Source organism: Vulpes vulpes, chromosome 11 (assembly GCF_048418805.1).
Source record: "Vulpes vulpes isolate BD-2025 chromosome 11, VulVul3, whole genome shotgun sequence".
NCBI lineage: Eukaryota > Metazoa > Chordata > Mammalia > Carnivora > Canidae > Vulpes > Vulpes vulpes.
In genome coordinates this window covers 53453282-53473141 of record NC_132790.1, presented here as the reverse complement: position 1 = coordinate 53473141, position 19860 = coordinate 53453282, and the positions used below count along the sequence as shown (strand labels likewise).

At 36.9% G+C, this 19860-nt stretch overlaps 1 protein-coding gene across 1 annotated transcript in view; it reads right to left on the bottom strand.

Moving 5' to 3' along the window:
- The window catches only part of ANO10 (anoctamin 10), a 229601-nt gene that overhangs the window by 157579 nt on the left and 52162 nt on the right, over nucleotides 1-19860 (bottom strand). The window contains exon 11 of the mRNA XM_026016370.2: nucleotides 12478-12606. Within this exon, the coding sequence (XP_025872155.1) occupies nucleotides 12478-12606 (129 nt within the window). The remainder of the gene's footprint in view (nucleotides 1-12477; nucleotides 12607-19860) is intronic.

The window sequence follows — 19860 nt, the reverse complement described above, 5'->3', positions numbered from 1 at the left end:
ATGAATTTAAAGGCACTATTTTAATTGAGGGAAAAAAACAAGAAGACAGACATCAAAAATGAGTACTGAAATGCTCTCCCACGGGTCCAAGCCTTCTTAGAGAGCAGGAGTGCAATTTATCTTCTCTGCATTCCCAGCATAGCCTAGAAACTCAGAAATAGCATCTTAAATGGAAATAAAACAAGTTATGTGAAAGCATGAAGGATAACCTAAAGACCAATTACCCTGGAGGTTTTATATTTCAGCAAAGAAATTATCTAAGGACACAGGCACACAGAACTGGAACCTGGCCCACAGGATAGCAGAAACCGAAAAGGCCAGATGGACTGAACAATGGAAAGAAGGCTGGGTAGACCATAGTGGTCTGGACTGATGTAGAAAGAGTAGGAAGCCACTGAGGTAGAGGAGGGTGTGGGACAGTGTGGAGGACAGCCATGTTGTCTACAAGCACGGGTCCAGGCTTCACAGAGACAAACCCCCAAATCACCCATAGGGCTTCTCCCTAGATTTTTTTGGGGGGGTGGGGTGGGGGCTTCTCCCTAGAGTAATGAGAGGGCTGGAAGCTCAATCTCATAATGGGAGATGTGACAGATTCAGTGTCCAACCTATTGGCTTTTATGTCCCTGGATTGGCCAAGAAGAGTTACATTAGTGAGAGGAAACGATTCCTGCAGTTTGGCCCTTGGCATGTCAGAAGAGACCATTTGGAATGAAATGAAATGTAAACTTTTCACCATGAGCTCTGGGCCCTCCATCAGTTTCCCTACACCTTATCCATCATCCTCCAATTGATGCTCTTCACTCTCCCTAAGAAACCCATATGGATGTTCTCAGATTTCACCATTCCCAGGCTCACACCTGCCTCTGGAATGGCCCCAACATCTCACTTTTCCTCCAGAGGAGTCCCCAGCCACACAAGGCCTCCCTAACATATTCCCCTTGGACTAAGGACTTCTCAACACTCCATCCAATACAACAAACACTGGTAGTCATATGTTCTTAAAGTCTCCTTCCATTTTCTGAAGCAAAACTACTCACCCTGGGGGAAAAAAAATAAAACCAAAATGCTTTCTTATCATATCATTCCCCAAAAGAATAAAATAGAAAAATGGAGAAAGGAGGCAAGTTTGGAGGCAACTCATTTATGTATCTGAAAAAGAAGATCACTGTCACAAAAGGAGGAGGTTAGGAGGTAAATCCTACAGGAGGCCAATGAACTTGGCAGGTCTGTATGTGAGAGTGGGGAGCACAGGACATATTACAGGGAGCAGGTAGTTGGCTGAAGGCCCTGAGAACATCCACTGAGAGTAGGCAGAATAACAGTTCTCTAAGACTTATTAAATAACCCAAGTCATTCTATTTGTCTTTGGAATTGGAGTGGTCCACATTTGAATATGGATATAGATGATGGTCTGTGATTTCACTTAAAGAAAATAATGTAGCTAGACATTGAAATTGTGACTTAAGAGTACAGAGAAACTATTGAGTTTTCTAATTCTTAATCCCTGTACAAATTGTTTTCTGAAAACAACTCCATTCTAAGTACAGTGTGATCTCTTTTAGAAGTGTGAGGCTTGCCTTTACTAAACCTCCTAGGACAATACTCAAGTTAGGTTAACCATTGTAATATCTTAGGAGAATACAAAATAATTTGCAAGGTTAATGTCAATCAAGTCATATTTAAATCGTTTATGTACTAACCATCAATTTGGAGGACCCTGGGTTCTTCAACAAAACATGTTTCCCACTAACTGACAAACTCATAGACCAAGCCCCTAAGTGCACACCCCTCAAGGACAGATCATTGATAAAGGTGCCATACCTGAGACCAGTTAATCAACAAAGGAGCTAAAATGAGGAATCATAAAAATGCATATCTTTCATGTTTTAGCAAACATTTAAATGTACATTTATTTGCAAAGATTTTCCTTTGAGTAGGATCAATGATGATTCTCAGTCTTCCTTATGGAAATAACACCCATGAAACAATGCTGAAGATTCTCAGGACTGTTTTCTTTAAAGAAGAATGAAGACTTAAAGACACATGTAGAGCAAAGGTGAAAACAGCACATGGAAGCTGTCTGTATTTTTATGATTTGTCCCTACTCTTTTATAATTGCCTCATCTTTATCCAATCTGATAGTAATTTGTCTTTATGGAGTCTTTCCAAAGGTTTTCATAGAAATGATGGCTCTCTCTGTTTTAGCACACACATTTCATCAGTTTTCATTCCATTTGATTAAATTATGCCAATGACAGGAACAAGAATGCCATACATAGTTTTGGAAACAAAATGCTTCTTGATGATATTTATCTCGGTGAGCAGACATGTTCACTCTGGCTTCTGTGAAGCGGGCTGGGAGTGCCTACACCAGCCCAGGCACTGTTGGGAGGGTAGGGGAGAGCTGGGCCACCTGGGGAGGTCAGAAAGCAGGCCTCCTATTGCACTATGATCCATCTCCTGGAGGATTCTGTTGTTAGCACTGCTAAAGCCAAAGCTGTATCTTAGTAATATCTGGCATAGTTTAAGCACACAATAAATATGCATTCAATGAAAGAATTTGCCCTGATTGTCTTCAATTACTTCCACACCATTAAAAGAACACAAAGCAGTGTTTCACTTAGATAAAAACTGAAGAGGGCAACAACGTATAGAAAGACCAGAAAATTACCATGATTATCATGGAAATAAAGGAAACAAAAGGAGTAAGGAAAAACCCAGTTCAAGAGCTCTATTCACAAGTACCCTAATCCAAAAACCTTCCTAAGAGCCCAACACACACTCCTATGCTGGGATGTGGTACCAGATGAATAATTGGTTGTGGGTTTCTTCCTAATCAAGGTTTTTAATTGAAATCTCAGAGTTTAATTGGACCTTTCAATTAGGTAGAGACTTATATGAGAAGAGATTCTTCTCCTGAAACAACAGTCACAACTATCAGATACTGAACACTTAATCTTGCCAGGCACTGTAGTAAGCATGCCATATGTATCTACTCATTTAATTCTCATAATTGTAGATATTAACTCATCAAAGACAGAGAGCTTGTCAATGGTGGGGTCAGGATTTGAGACCAAAGGCCATTTTCTTAACCACCGTGTCATACTGCCTAGTTGAGCTCACTTTTTCTTAGAATTTTAAGGTTTTACCTAAGGGTTTTGTTGACGTACATCAAAAATACATCAGTCTTTAATTATAGAATTGAAATTAATTCTTGAATAATTCCCACTAACTGTATGTGTGTGCATGTGTGTGCATGTGTGTATACTGGGAAATATATATATATGTATATGTATATGTATAGCATATGTATATGTATAGCATATGTGTGTATATGTATATATACACATATATATTTAGCATATGTATAGTGTGTGTGTGTGTGTGTGTGTGTATATATATATATATATATATATATATATATATATATATATATATATATTCACTGGGAAAAAAACAACCATACTTGACTATACTTATTCACTGGGAAAAAAACAACCATACTTGACTATACTTATTCATTAACAAACATTTAACAAGTAATTGTTTAATTGCTTGGAGACAACCATTTGCTTCAACACGGATGGAAGTGGAGGGTATAATGCTGAGTGAAGTAAGTCAGTCGGAAAAGGACAGTGTATGTTCTCATTCATTTGGGGAATATAAATAATAGTGAAAGGGAATATAAGGGAAGGGAGAAGAAATGTGTGGGAAATATCAGGAAGGGAGACAGAACATAAAGACTCCTAACTCTGGGAAATGAACTAGGGGTGGTGGAAGGGGAGGAGGGCGGGGGGTGGGGGGGAATGGGTGACGGGCACTGAGGGGGACACTTGACGGGATGAGCACTGGGTGTTTTTCTGTATGTTGGTAAATTGAACACCAATAAAAATTAATTTATTAAAAAAAATTGCTTGGAGACAAAGAGTGAAAGGGACTCAGTGGACACTTGCCAGCTGTTGAATATTTACTGCACGCCTGTCCTCGCCAATGCTCTCAGGAGGTGCGGTCTGCTAGAAGAGATGCATCAGTGCCCTACAGTTTCAATACATGCTAAAAGTAACTTGCAGGAAGGGCTCTGGGATGTACAAGTGTGAAATGAGACAGCAGGCAAGGCAAGGGGAAGGGACATTGTAAAGACTCTGATATCCAACCTAGGCATTTCTTCTGTAAGCCATGGAGATTCGTGTTAAGGACCACAGCAGAGGAGAAACAGAATCAGAATTTTGTTTTGGAATAACCACTCCAGAAGTAGAGAGCATGGAGCAGATGAGAGAAAGCATAAAGCCACAAGGCTGGTAAGGACCCACTTACCTGGTGGCTGTCAAAGTCTAGGTGAGAACTGCGGAATGTACATTTTCAAAGAGGGGAGTGTATAATACATGAATTATGTTTATAAAGTTGCTTTTTTTTTTTAATTCTAGATGAGGGGGCACCTGGGTGGCTCAGTTGGTCAAGCATCTGCCCTTGGTTCAGGTCATGATCACAGGGTCCTGAGATTGAGCCCTGCATTGGGCTCCTGGCTCAGCAGGGAGCTTGCTTCCCCCTCTGCCTACTGCTCCCCCTGCCTGTGCTGTCAAATAAATCAAATAAAAATAAAAATAAATAAAAAGTCTAGTTGGGAAATGGTCACAAGGAAGAGACTCAACAGATACAAAGTCAGAATCAGGAAGACTTGGTGAGGTGATGGAAGGGAAGGAGGGCTGGACTGAGGTGTGGGAGCAAGAAGATTGGGAAGAGAAGAACAGTGGAGTTGTCACAGGATGGAAACATGAGATGGAGACTAACACATAATCGAGAAACTGCAGCACAAACAAAATCAATTCAGTGTTACACAGTGGGGGGGCGGGAGGGGCACACAAAGCAGAAGAAGAGGTATCTATGAGATGAAGGACACATACGAGCTAGCTGCTAAAATATTAACCCACTAACAATGGTGTCACTGTTCACTGTTACTACTTTTTCCCTTCTTCCTCCATGTCAGACCTGGCATCCATCTCTTCCAGGGTACATTACCAATGCCCTCGTTTTATATCTAAGCAAACCAAAGAACACAGAGATGAAAAGCTGAGGTACTAATTTAGCTACCTCTGACCTCTGATACGCCAAGCTACTTCCATGCTGCAACACTGCCTACTTAATAAATAATGACAACGACAATAGAAACAAGAGTAACTTCACTCTGCCACTGCTGAGCCAGTTAGAACTGCAGCTCTCCATCCTGGGCCTCTGCCAAATGCCCAGCTCTATGTCTGGAATTTCACATGCATGACTTTTTCTACATCTTTTTTTCTAAGAGTGATGACAAGACCTGCATTTATTAAGTGTCTGCACAAGGCCAGACCCTTGTGATCAGGAACACATGTGTCATTTCTACTCCTCAGAGCATCCCTGCAAAAGAAGCTGCACTGGTCTCAATCTGCAGTCAAGGAAACAGACCTACAAGATGAGGTGACTGGCCCAGGGCCACGGTGCACAAAGGGGCAGGAGAAGTACATAATCTCCATACTCTGAAGCACCCATATGTATTCATACACATGGATGTAAATATAAATCAACTGAGAGGAGAGAGAACACTCATGTGGCAAAATGTTCAAAATGAGTGAATCCTAATAAGTAAAAAATAAATATAGGAATTATCTATATTATGCTAATAATTTTTCTTCAAGTCTGAAACCATTTTTTAAAAATGGAAAAATAGGGGCACCTGGGTGGCTTAGTCAGTTTAAGCATCCAACTTTTTATTTCGGCTCAGGTCATGATTAAGAGTCCTGGGATCAAGCCCTGCATTGGGCTCCTCACTCAGGGTGGAGCCTGCTTTAGATTCTCTCTCTCTCTCTCTCTCTCTCTCTCTCTAAAAAATAAATAAATTTAAAAATAGAGAAACCCTGTGAGCCAGGGCATAAAAGAACCCAAAGGGCTTTGTCCATTCTCAGAAGACTTCTTAGTCATTATAAGCAGATGAGAATCAATTCTAAGTAGCTCTAGAAAAAAAAGAAAATCCTGTAACTTCCTTTTTCTTCCTTTTTTTTTTAAGTAAACTGCAATGAAGTGTTATTTTTAAAACTACCCATTAAACATGCATGCTACAAACTGATTTGCTGGGCAATAGGATCTGAACATTAGAAATGCAGAACTTCTGGAGTGAATAGTTTATTTGCTTTCACCTAAGGAAGAAAGTAGCATTTAGTAGATGAATTGTTCATATTCAGAAAGTATGATGGGTGCATCTTGCCACATTGAGAATTAAAAGAGCTGTGAATGCATATAATACTAAAATAAATGATTATCAAACATATAATATTTGGAGAATTTAGGTCATTTCTATTTTTTAGGAATTGGAGTTCTTTGTGTAATTCCTCATTTAAAGTAGTGACCTACAAACAAAACAAAAAACAGTAGTCACTTTTCTTTGAAATTACACCCAAGAAGGAAATTAAATTTGCCTGAAAAGTGAGAATATCATTATTATTTAAAAGAAAATAATTGGATATTGATTTAATCCTCTGGTGAACTGTAACACCATCATTATTTGGCTATTTTTAACCTAGAAAATGGAATTTTCACATAGTTTCATACATTGGTAGGCTATTCTTTTTGATTAGCCCATAACAAATTTTTGGTAACATTTTACCAATAAAAGTAGTGTTCAAGTGTCCTTAGTTTTTAAAGATAACACTAGATGGCAGTAAATACACAAGAGTTGTGACAAGGATACTGCGCTTAACAGCATACAATACCTATCATTTTTGCCTTTTGAAGGATTTTATGCTGCACTGTATCAAGCTTAAAAAAAAAATCAAAAATTAAATACAAATTAAAGTTTCCTGGCTTTAAAAGTGTGAACCAGAAAAACTTTATCCACAATTTAAATTATGAGAATACTCTCAACACCAATTTTGTAAATTTGTTACACTTTCTAAGTTTCTTTTGTCAACAAATTTTAATCATATAAATATATTTTAGATGTTACTTAATTTATAGAAAATAACTAAAATATCTTAAATTGCTGTTTCCATCAAGATGTCAAAAATCTACACAAGAATTTACTTTATATATATTTATGGCTTATTTCTTAGGTTTTGAATTAGTGAAATTTCTACTCTTTTAGGGGCCAAGAATGAATATATGTTAAGTACAGCATGCTGTTAATTTAATGTCCTACAGGCAAAACATCTTTTAAAACTCAATAATTAATACTAATACCTATCTTGATTTTGGGGGGAAAAAAACAAAATTAAATATAATTTTAAGATTTTACTTCCTTATGTGAAATAGATTTTACTTCCTTCTCTACAGATCAAAAGGAAAAATCTTATAATTAGAAACTTGTTAGACTCATGGATGGTTTTAATGAACTTTCTGTAACATTCTGAATTAGAATTTCAGTATGATTTATAAACTTGCATGGTAATAAACCAAAAAAATATACTTTTTAATTTATATTAAACCTTCTATTTTTTGGATTCATTACAAGACCAGATGGCATTCAGCTCAGGTCTTAGCAACACTAGAATAAAACTAGCTAACTTACTAATTTTTTGGTTACTTCCAACACTTCCCCTGAGCTAGATTTTGTTCTAACACACAAAATTTTCAACTTAGAAAACAAAAGTGGGGTCCTCTCATCAGGAAAAAAGTCAATAAAATAAAAACAAATAAATATTCAAATATACTACTGTGGTAGGAAGGGAAGGCTTATTTTAACACCAATCTGTGCAAACAAACCAGCTTTTGATCATTAGTTTTTAAAAAGTCAGTAAATAACTTCGATTACTATAAGCACATTAAAACCAGCACACACCCAAATAGCCCAAACAATCTTTTACAGCCTTGAAAAAGAACAAAGCTGAGAGTCTTACACTTCCTGATTTGAACTTACTACAAAGTTATAGTAATAAAAGCAGTGTGGTAACTGGCATAAAGACAGATGTACACATCACCAAATTCATCAAGTTGTATACAATAAATATGTACAGCTTTTTGTATATCAATCACACATCAATAAAATGCTTAAAAAAAGACAGACATACAAACCAATGGAACTGAATAAAGAGCATAGAAATAAACCCTCACATACATGGTCAAATGATTTACAACAAGGCTGCCAACACCATTCACTGGAGAAAGGAAAGACTTTTCAACATGATGCCAGGAATACTGGATATCCACATGCAAAAGAATGAGTTTGGACCATTATCTTACATTGTATACAAACATTAACTTAAAATGGATCAAATACCTAAACATAAGGCCTAAAACTAAAACTCCTGGAAGAAAACATATGGCAAAAGCTTCATGACATTGGATTTGGCAATGGTTTCTTGCATATGACACCAAAGACAGGCAAAAAAAAAAAAAAAAAAAGAAACACAGTAGAAAAAATGGACTTCTGTTCATCAAGGGGTAGTATCAACAGAGTAAAAAGGTAACCCACAGAATGGGAGAAAATATCTGCAAGTCACATATTTAATAAGGGATTGATATCCAGAATATATAAAGAACTTCTCTACAAATCAACAACTAAAAAACAAACAGCACAACTAAAAAATAGGCAAAGAACTTGAACAGAGGGGTGGGGGTGAATGGGTGACGGGCACTGGGGGGCACTTGACAGGATGAGCACTGGGTGTTATTCTGTATGTTGACAAATTGAACACCAATAAAAAATAAATTTATTATTAAAAAAAAGAACTTGAACAGATATCCAAAAAAGATATACATATGGTCAAAAGCACATGAAAACATGCACAACATCACTGATTATCAGGGGAATCAAAACTATGGTGAGATACTACCTTAAACCCATCAGGATAATGATAATTTTTAAAAAAAAAAGTGTTGACAAGGATGTAGAGAAATTGGAACACTTGTGCATTGCTGATGGGAATGTGAAATGAAGCAGTTGCTATGGAAAATGGTATTTCCTCAAAAAATGGTTAAGAAAAAAAAGTGGTTAAGAGGGTAAGTTTCATATTATGTGTTTTTTACCCCAGTTAAAAATTTTTAAAGAGTTTACAATGGTAAATTTATGTTGTGTTCACTTTATCACAATAAAAAAAAATGAAAAGAGCAGTATACATTTAGTTACAACTTCCTCACCCCCTGCCACCCTTTGACTTAACTCTGGGAGACCTCAATTTTAGTAATGATCTCTATATTAATAAATATTGATAACATTTTAATGGGTTATTCTTATTTTAAAAACCCAATACTAAATAAATAAATAAATAAATACCCAATACACACCAAAATGATCACTTTTATCTTGTAAGGATTTAATCTTGGTAACCAAAGGAAATTCTTCTTGTTTAGAGGTATAAGTCTAGCCAGTAATGAAACAGCCTAAAACACTGCTGACATTCTGGCCTATGTGGATTAATTTTATGCTGAAAAATACCTTTCCTCTATGTCATGACTGACTCTAAATCAGCCTGTGGCTGTGCTTTGGTCTCCCACCAAAGGTATCCCTAACTTATATCCTAAGAGTAGATTACACTCACAATTCAGAGTGAGAAGTCTCTACTAGCATGGAAGAAACTGCCTTTTAAACTACTCTGGGAAATCAGATTAACTCACATCCAAGCCTTCCCGAAATATGCCATAGGAGGCCCCAGGCTTCACCAAAGGAAGAAGATAAAAACAGCAAAGGGTCTCCTGTCTTGGGATGCTATTCATGATTATCCTCTTCCGTGTTACCACAGACCATTCATTGGCATGTCGTTTCCTAGCTGCATCTCTAGTAGATGTATTTCACCATATACGTATGTGGGTATGTGTGTGCATGCGCATGCACATCTCAGCTACATTGAGAAGTGGAGTTCTCGTGCTTGGCTGAGGAGCCAATGGGGCGAAGCTACCATCTGTGGGATTATGTCTGAACGCCTCTAAACCAGAATCCCGCCCGGGCAGAACGATACGGCAGCGCCGCAGAGCCTCGGTTGGCCTTGGATAGCGGGTCCCCAGCCGTCCCCGCCCGCGGGCCGCGTGGCGCAGCGTGTGCCGCCTTGTGTCAGGACGGGGTCCGGTGCGGAGCCCCTCGACCCGGGAAATGGGGCGCGGCCAGAAAGGGGGCCGCCCCCTCGCCCGTCACGCAACGCACATTCGTGGGGAACCTGGTGCTAAACCATTCGTAGACGACCTGCTTCTGGGTCGGGGTTTCATACGTAGCAGAGCAGCTCCCTCGCTGCGATCTATTGAAAGTCAGCCCTGGACACAAGGGTTTGTATTTAAAAAAAAAGAAAAAAGAAGTGTTGTTCTTGAGGACAAAAATAAGAAGACAGCTTTATCTTTCCTTAGCACCAGATTCAGTGTCATATACATAGCAGTTCTGAATAATGACTGAGTACAATTTAATTAAGGAATTTTTAAAAATGAGCACTTGTGACTTTGTGTTCTATAAGTAGAACTTAGAAAATGCTATACACAAATATAGTCATATAATTAATATTGACTATAAATGTATCATAAAATAGAAATATCCATTTTTCCTTTTTAAATAAAAAAGAAATGCTCATTTTCCTATCTAATAGTTTAATCTATTAATTCCACGTTCATGTCAACACTGAAATGTGTACCTACCATATTTCAGTTAATATTCTAGCTAGGAAGCTGATTTACCAGTTGGGAAGCAGACACTGTCCCTGCTCTTCTGAAGCTGACAATGTACAGGAGAAATAGACCTTATATAAACCTGCCTACCAGTGAATGCAAGGTTGTGTAAGTGGGATAATCCCCATGATTGAGGACAATCAAAGACTTCATGTGAGACTAACAGAAGAGATACAGCGGAGATGGGAGGATCAGAAAAGGCTGCGAGCCCAGTGACATCTGAACAGAGACCTAAGGAACAGAAGTGTGCTACCTAGGCCCAAAGAAAGGACTTGATAAGTGCAAAGGTCAAATTAAGTAAGCAGAGCCAGGCCCTGGGTATCTGATGTTGAGACTTCACCAAATACGAAAGAAAGCAGTAGCAATGGGAATATACAGAACACTGGACCAGCCAGAAATTTAGAGGAAGTAAAGGCAAAGTCAAGAGGTAGGCAGTGAACACACACCAGTGAACACTTCTGACCCATTGCTCAGAAGCTGGCAATGCAACACCCAGATCTGGCTTACAGCAGAACTCTGCTCAATTTGGGATAAGGGATGGTTTTCAGGTTTTCCCTATCTCTCAAGACTTAATCCTCTTGCTGTGGTTCTCAATTTACCAAGAAATCTGATAAACCAATTCCACTTTAACACCAGCTGTTACAATCATTGGAAAAGATCTCCTTATGGCAAATTAACTGCCTGGCACTCTGGTCAATCCTGTGTGAGTCTCATTAGTTTTAAGTATAAGTCAGTCCCCAAAGCCTAGTTAACTCTGGATGTATTGGCAAAGACAAGTTCCCAGATCCACAAAGTTAAGGGCCATATTCTAGAACAAGACGGTAGACTATGAGCCTGGGCAGCTGGCCATCCCCTGTCCAAGGTACCTGTTTTGATCTCTCACGCAGGTGAGAAATCAGTCTTGCAAATAGCTCTCCAAAATCCTATTCAACTCTCAAAATTCAAAACAGACCTACTTTTATCTGCTAGAGCCATTCCCTTTCCCTCCTACTCACTGCTGTCTAAAATCATTCTCCAAAATGTAAATTCTGCATATAGCAGCTATCATGAACACAGATTCCTATTAAATACACAGAAAGAGTAAATACAGCAAAGCACAATCTATTTCTTCAGCCACTACTGGAAATGTACCAATTCCATTTCTAGCCAGCCCTCAGTCCTCAGGCTTTAAGAACTGTATAATCCTATAAATTCTGCTTTAATAATTTCCACAACTGTTCTATTTTAAAAGTATCTAAAAATGTAAGGTCACAATATTCCTGACAATAATAATCACTAGCAATAAAAAATTCCTGCAAATTCTTCCATTTGCCATTGATCAGTGCTAAATTTTCCAAATGTTATAGTAAGCAACATTCAGAAACATGATAAACAAAATGAAAACCTAGAAAGTACACAGCCTACTTGTACTTTGTATGTGAAATTACAAGCCTTCCTGTTATACATTTTGGTGTTTTAGAGTTTCACAATTCCACACCTGTTACTAAGATTTAATCTGTTAATCAAAAAGCATTTCTTATGAGTTATTTGCTTAAGTAGAAATTACGATCCCTAGAAGAGACTAAAAATATATTAAATCTACAGAATTCTATTTCAAATAGGATTTATCTGCTCAGCATTGGACAAGTCAGTACAATGACTGGAAATGTTACTTTCCTGTCTGCACCATGGTGACTTTTTCATATCTGCACAACCAGAAATGCACAGCCTCAAACCTCACATCTTTCCATTAGCTGAACCAGGAAATGCATGTCACTAAATTGCTAGTCATTGACAGTCAGGGACATCACTGCTTTAGGTCATCTGTGTTTTAACAGAGGTATCTGATGTGGAGACTATTTAAAACAGGTTAAAACTGTCACTTACCTCCACTGCTACTACAATCAAAATGAGGTCCAATTTTGACTCTGGAAAGAGGGCATTCACTTGTGGTGACATTCCAATTAGAGCACAGTTGGTGACCACAGATATAACACTCATGGTTTCAAAAGCCAACTAAAAGGGGAAAAAATGTGAAATTAAAAACCACAATGACCTCTTCCATATTTCCTCATCTTTTTTTTATATTATCTAAAATCAAAGAAAAAGCCTTTCCCTCGTTGTAAATATTCCAAGAGCATTTTAAACCTTTTCTCTATAAAGCCGTGATTTTCTTTAGTTTAAAAAAAGCCATGCTGTTACAAGGTATTTTAGATACTTTGGCTTGTCTATACAAAGCAGTATGTTCTACCTTCCCAACTGGAGGTGGCCAGGGACCTGAGGATTTGGAATAAAGCCTAGAGGAGTACGCTGTTAAAGTTACTCTACTCATATCTAAAGGGAATCTAAAATGAGGCCACCAGAAAAAATGTTTCACATTCAAAAACAGATATGATTTCAAATAGACTTTATTTTGTGATTGCCCTACTTTGACAGATCACACTCCACATCTGGTTCAGGTGTACCTGAGGCACCGTTACAGTGATCCTTTTCTAATGGCATTTACTTGGAGGACTTTAGAAAAATACAGATGCCCTGCTGAGCTGCTCAACAGACTGATCCAAGACCCCATGAAGGAGTCTCATAGTACACTACTGAATACTGACTGTGGAAATGTGACCACTGCTTGATTGCTCTTTCTTTCCTTTAATGTATAATAATTGACCACTACTTAATAACCACTGGGAGTGGGAGATATAGGCTTCCAGTTACAGAATGAAGAAGTCATGGGGATGAAAGGCACAGCACAGGGAATACAATCAATGGTATTGTAATAGTGTTGTATGGTGACAGGTGGGAGCTACACTTGTGGTGAGCACAAGATAACATACAGACTTGTCCAATCTCTATGTTGCACACCCAAAACAAATGTAACACTGTAGGTCAACTGCATTTCAATGTTTTAAAAAATCATTAAAAAGTCCCACTAATTCTAAGAAATACAATACTATTAGAAATTAAAATTTAAAAAGAAGCAAAACAAAACATGATTGAATCCAAACTGAATAAATTTCTTGTTTCATGGAGAATTTCTCCTTTTATTTTAGAAATCCTTTGGTAATCTGATTATTTTTCCATAGTTTTCCAAACCTACTCAGGGCTTTGTTTACCTTCTCTTTACATAACTTCAATTATTTATTTATTTATTAATGATTATATTCACATAGCTCAGAATTGAAACACACAAGTATAAAGTGAAGAGTCTCCTTGTCCTTGTGTACCCCTTACCTCCCTCACCAGCTCCTGTTCTCCCTACAAAATGATCACTATTATTAATTTCTTTTGTACCTTTCCAGATACTTTACATACAAATATAAGCAAACTTGAATGTATATGCCTTTTCTTACCCTGCCAGGGCCCTTGCTTTTGTCACTTAAAATGTCTTGAAGAATATTCTACATCAGAACTCAAAGAATTCTTCCATTCTTTGTCACAACTGCTTAAATATTTTATTTCACAAATGTACCAGAATTTATTTTACTACTTCTTTATTGGTGTGCATTTGTTGCTGCTACAAATAATGCTCCAATCAGTCATCATGTAAATACATAATTTAACAAGTGTAAAATTAGGATATTAAAAATTATTAAATATTAAATTATTCCTAAGGTACCATGCATTCATAATTTTGATAAATAATGCCAAGCTGCACTCCACAGGGTTAACCAGTTTACCCTCCTATAAGCACTGGCTTCCTGTATTTTAATACATTTATCATAAAATGTGATTTTCAAATACAGCTATATTGAGTTATTTATGTGTAATAAACTGCATTCATTGAAGTTATATACTTCATTAAGTTTTGATAGATGTATTTACCTGTGAAATCACCACTACAAACAAGATACAGAACATTTCCATTTCCCCCAGAAGATTCTTTATGACCCTTTGAAATCTATCTTCCTCCTCACAACTGGCCCCAAACAAACATAGACCTGCTTTTTGTCACTACAAACTAGTTTGTAGGCTCTGGGATGTCATAGAATTGAAATCATACAGTATATACTCTTCCATATATGCTTCTTTCACCCAATGTAATGGTTTTGAGATTGATCCATACTATATATATGCATATATGTGTGTGTGTATGTATATGTAATTCTTTCCTTTCTTATTGCTTAGTAGTATTCCATTCTATGACTATACCACAATCTTTTATCCATTTACCTACTGATGGCACATTGGGTTGTTTCCAGTTTGGGACTACTGTGAATGAAGTTACCATAGACATACTTGTGCAGTTTTGAAATGGACATATTCTCTCACTTCTCCTGGGTATCTAGGAGCAGATTGCTGGGGTTATGCAGGCATATGTTTAACTTTTTAACAAATATCCATCTCATTCTGCAAAGTGACAGCATCATTATACATTCTCACCAGCAATGTCTGAGAGTTCCAGTTATTAAATATCATTGTTGACACTTCATTCCATGGGTCTTCTTAAATTTAAAAATGAGCATGTTTTGCTATCCTGTGGTTTTCATTTGCATTTTTCTGGTAACTATGAATCTTTTCATGAGTTCATTGGCCATTTGCATATGTTTTTTGGTGAAGTACTTCTTCAAATCATTGTCCATGTTTTTAGTGACTGAACTGTCTCATTGAGTTGTAAGAGTTCTTAATCTAAATACAATTCCTCTAACAGACATACATATTATAAATATTTGCTCCTGTTTTGTGTCCTGTCTTGTCTTCTTTTAACTTTAAAAGAGCAAACTCTGCCCCCCCCCCCCCGCCCATCTGAAGATCTAGTTTTCTCAATGCTATTAGAGGAAAATCGTTTCCCTTACTGAATTGAAATTTCATCTATATCATACAGTGCATTTCTGGACTTTCTACTCTGATCCACTGGTCTGATTGTCTACTAATGCCTTTAATAACTGAAGCTATACAACACATTTTAATATGTGATAAGTGTCCCTATTCTTTTTTAGAGTTTTCTTGCTATTCTATTTATTTTTCCCTGGGAACTTGACAACAAGTTTATCTAATTAAAAGAAAAACTTTGGCTGGGATGGTGCTACATTTGTGAATTTGTAAATTTATAAATTAAGAGAACTAATATATTACGAGTGCTGAGTCTTCCTTTATCAGTTAGTCATTACTAAATAACCAACCACCCCCAACTCTGTGGCTTCAAAAGCCATTTATTTAGCTCATGCTTCTGCAGATGGACAATTTAGGATGTGCTCAACCCAGCAATTCTTCTGGTCTTAGCTGACTTTGATTGTATTTGCTCATACACCTGAGGTCAGCTAGTGGGTAAACTGGAGACATCACTGGTTTTAGTATGTGACTTCGAACTTCTAGTACTATGTTCAATAAGGGTAGTGAGAGTGGATATCCTTGCATTGCTCCCAATCTTAGAAGGAAAGCATTCAGTCTTTCACCAACAGTTATGGTGTTAGCTTTAGTTTTTTAAAAATAGATATTCCTTATCCAAGTTGAAGAAATATTAGAAATATTCTATTCTTCTGAGAGTTTTCAAAAATGAATGTTGGACTCTATCAAATGCTTTTTATGTATTGATTGACATAACCATGTTGTTTTTCCTTTTCAGAATATTAATATGATAGATTGCACTGATTAAATTTCTAATGTTGAACCAGGATGGCATCCCTGGACTAAAACCCACTTGTCATGGTATATACTTCTTTTTACAGATTGCTGAATTCTATTTGCTAACAGTTTATTAAGATGTTTTTTATATTTATTCACAGGGATATTGGTTTGTTGTTTTCCTTTTTTGTACTCTATCTGGTTTTCTATCACACTGATACCAGCTTCATAAAATGAATTGGGAAACATTCCCCCCTCCTCTGTTTTCTGGAAGAAATTGTGTAAAACTGGGGTTAATTCTTCTTTAAATCTTAGAATTTGTCAGTGAAATCATTTGGGCCAGGGCATTTCTTTTTTGGAAATTTGTAATTACATATTCAATTTCCTTACACTTATGGAGCTATTCAAATTATCTACTTCATATTTGGGCAAGTTTTCTAGTAATTTGTGCTTTGGAGGAATTGGTCCATTTTATCCAAGTTGTCAAATTTATTTGTGTAGAGTTGCTCATAATATTCCCTTTTATACTTTTGATATCTGAAGGGTCTGTAGTGATACCTGCTGTTTCATTTTTATTCTGGTTGTTCCTTCTTTCTGGTTTCAGTCCTGCTAGAGGTCTGTCAATTATATTGATTTTTCCAAAGAACTAACTCTTTGTTTCATTAATCTTCTCTATTATTTTTCTGTTTTTTCATTTCATCGATTTGTACTCTTTATTATTTTCTTATTTCTGTTTCTTTTGTTGTTTCTAGTTTCCTAAGTAGGAGTTTATCGTTTGAAACATTTTCCTCTTTTCCAACGTATGCATTTAGGGCTACAAATTTCCCTGTCATCACTGCTTTAGCTGTGTCTCATCAACTTTGATATGCTTTTTGTTTTCAATTTGTCTTCTGAGTTCACTTCACACTTTCTCTTTGACCTATGATTATTTAAGAAGTGTGTCATTTTAATCTTCACATGTCTAGAGATTTTCCTATTGTCTTTCTGCTACTGATTTCTGGTTTGATTCCACTGTAGTCAGAGAACATACTATATAGGATTTCAATTTTTAAAGTTTGTTTCCCCAGGATGAATGTCCCATAAGCACTTGAATGTGTTAGTCTACTTGTTGAGAAGAGTGCTCTGTAATACGGATTAAATTCTGTATCTGATGGTGGTGGCGATGTTGAATTCTTCTATATCCTTGCTGACTTTCTATCCCTTGTTGTGTCAATCATGAGAAAAATGTTGAAGTCTCCAATCGTTGTGGATTTATCTACTTCTTCTTTCAGTTCTATAAATTTGGGTTCACGTATTTTAAAACTTTGTTGTTCAGTGCATACGCAGTAAGACTGCTATGTCTTCTTGGTAATTTTACCCTTTTATCATCATAGAATGCTCCTTTCGAGTAATTTTCTTTGCTCTGAAGTCTACTTTAGGTGATATTAATATAACCACTCCTGCTTTCTTCTGATTAATATTTCCTTCCATACATACCTTTTTTTTCCTTTTACCTTTGCCTTGCTTATATCATTATGTTTGAACTGACAGACATACAGACAGCATACAGTTGGGTTATATGTTTTAATCTGCTCTACCAGTATCTGTCTTTAACTGATATCTTTAGACCTTCAAAAGTTAATATAATTATTGACACATTAGGACTTGATCACTTCTTTGTTTTCCATTTGTTCCCTCTGTTTTTTCATTTCTGTGTTTTATTTTTCATGCCTTACTACAGGTTACTTGAACATCTTTTAGAACTACATTTTGACTTACCTGTTTTTGAATGTATCTTTTATACGGCTTTTCCGTGGTTGTTCTAGGTATTACCTATATATACTACACATACATATATATTCTACATATATATACATACAAACACACCGATTATGTATATGCTTTACATGTGTAATACAATATTACTATATATTATATACATTACATATTATATTGTGTGTGTGTCTGGGTAGATCTTCCTTGACTTAGGAGCAGTTATGTCCCAAAAAATCCACTATAAGTTAAAAATATCATTAAGACAAAAATGCATTTAATACACCTAATTTACCAAATTATCATAGCTTAGCCTAGCTTACCTTAAACATGCTCAGAACACCTAGATTAGCCTATGGCTAGGCAAAATCATCTAACATAAAGGCTGTTTTGTAATAAAGTGTTGAATATCTCATGTAGTTTGTTGAACATTGTATTGAAAGTAAAAACATTCTGTGGGTACAGAATGGTTCTCAGTTTCCTGTTGTTTACCCTCGTGGCTATGTGGCTAACTGGGAGCTGCAGCTTGCTGCCTCATGAGAAAGAATCATACCGCATACCTTGGGCTTGGGAAAAGATGCAAATTCAAAACTTGAGGTATGGTTTCTACTGAATATCTATTGCTTTCATACCATTGTAAAGTCAAAAAATCATAATTTGAACCATTGTAAGCTGGAAGCTATCTATCTATCTATCTATCTATCTATCTATATTCAGTCTACTTGTGTCATCATTTATCAGTTTGAGTGATGTATAGAAACTTCGCCTCCTTTTATCATTCTGTATAGTATCTTAATATTTTCTCTACATATACTTAGAATCGTTAGTGTTATAATTTTTGTTTCAATTGTCAAATATAACTTTAAATACTCAAGACAGGGAAAGTCTAATATACTTATTCCTATTTTTGCTTACCATGGTTTTTCTTCCTACTGTTTCCAGGTCCCTTCTTTTATTATTTCCTTGTTTAGAGAACTTCTTTTAGCTATTCTTTTAGGATAGGTATTCTGGCAAGAAATTCTCTTAATTTTCATTCAGCTGAGAGTGTCTTGATTTTCCCTTCATTCTTGAAGGATTATTTTCTCTGAATATAGGATTCTGTATTAGCAGTACTTTTCTGGTATGCCTGGGTGGCTCAGTGGTTGAGCGTCTGCCTTTGGCTCAGGGTGTGATCCCGGGGTCCCGGAATCGAGTCCCACACTGGGCTTCCTGCATGGAGCCTGCTTCTCCCTCTGCCTGTGTCTCTGCCTCTCTCTTTCTCTCTCTCTCTCTCTCTACCTGCTTCTCCCTCTGCCTGTGTCTCTGCCTTTCTCTCTCTCTCTCATGAATAAATAAAATCTTAAAAAAAAAAAAAAGTACCTTTCTTTAAGTGTTTGAAAAGTACTATGCCACTTTCCTCCGGCCTCCATGGTTTCTTTTCTTTTCTTTTCTTTTCTTTTTTTTATTTATGATAGGCACACAGTGAGAGAGAGAGAGAGAGGCAGAGACACAGACAGAGGGAGAAGCAGGCTCCATGCACCGGGAGCCCGACGTGGGATTCGATCCCGGGTCTCCAGGATCGCGCCCCGGGCCAAAGGCAGGCGCCAAACCGCTGCACCACCCAGGGATCCCTCCTCCATGGTTTCTGATGAGAAATTGGCTATCATTCTAATGGTCTTCTCCTATCGGTTGATAGAATGCCATTTCTCTTCTTGCTGCTTTCAAGTTTTTCTTTGTCTTTAGTTTTCATATGTTTAATTATGATGTGTTTGGCATGCACTTTGGGGGACTTATCCTGTTTGCAATTCACTGTTTCTTGTATCTGGAGTTTTAGTTCTCTTGCCAAATCAAAAAATTTTGGTCATTATTATTTCAAGTATTTTCTAGCTCATCCTTACTTCTCTCCTACTGGGACAACAGGAATGTTAGATCTTTTATTATAGTTATACAGGTCTCTGAGGTTGTATTTACTTTGTCAGT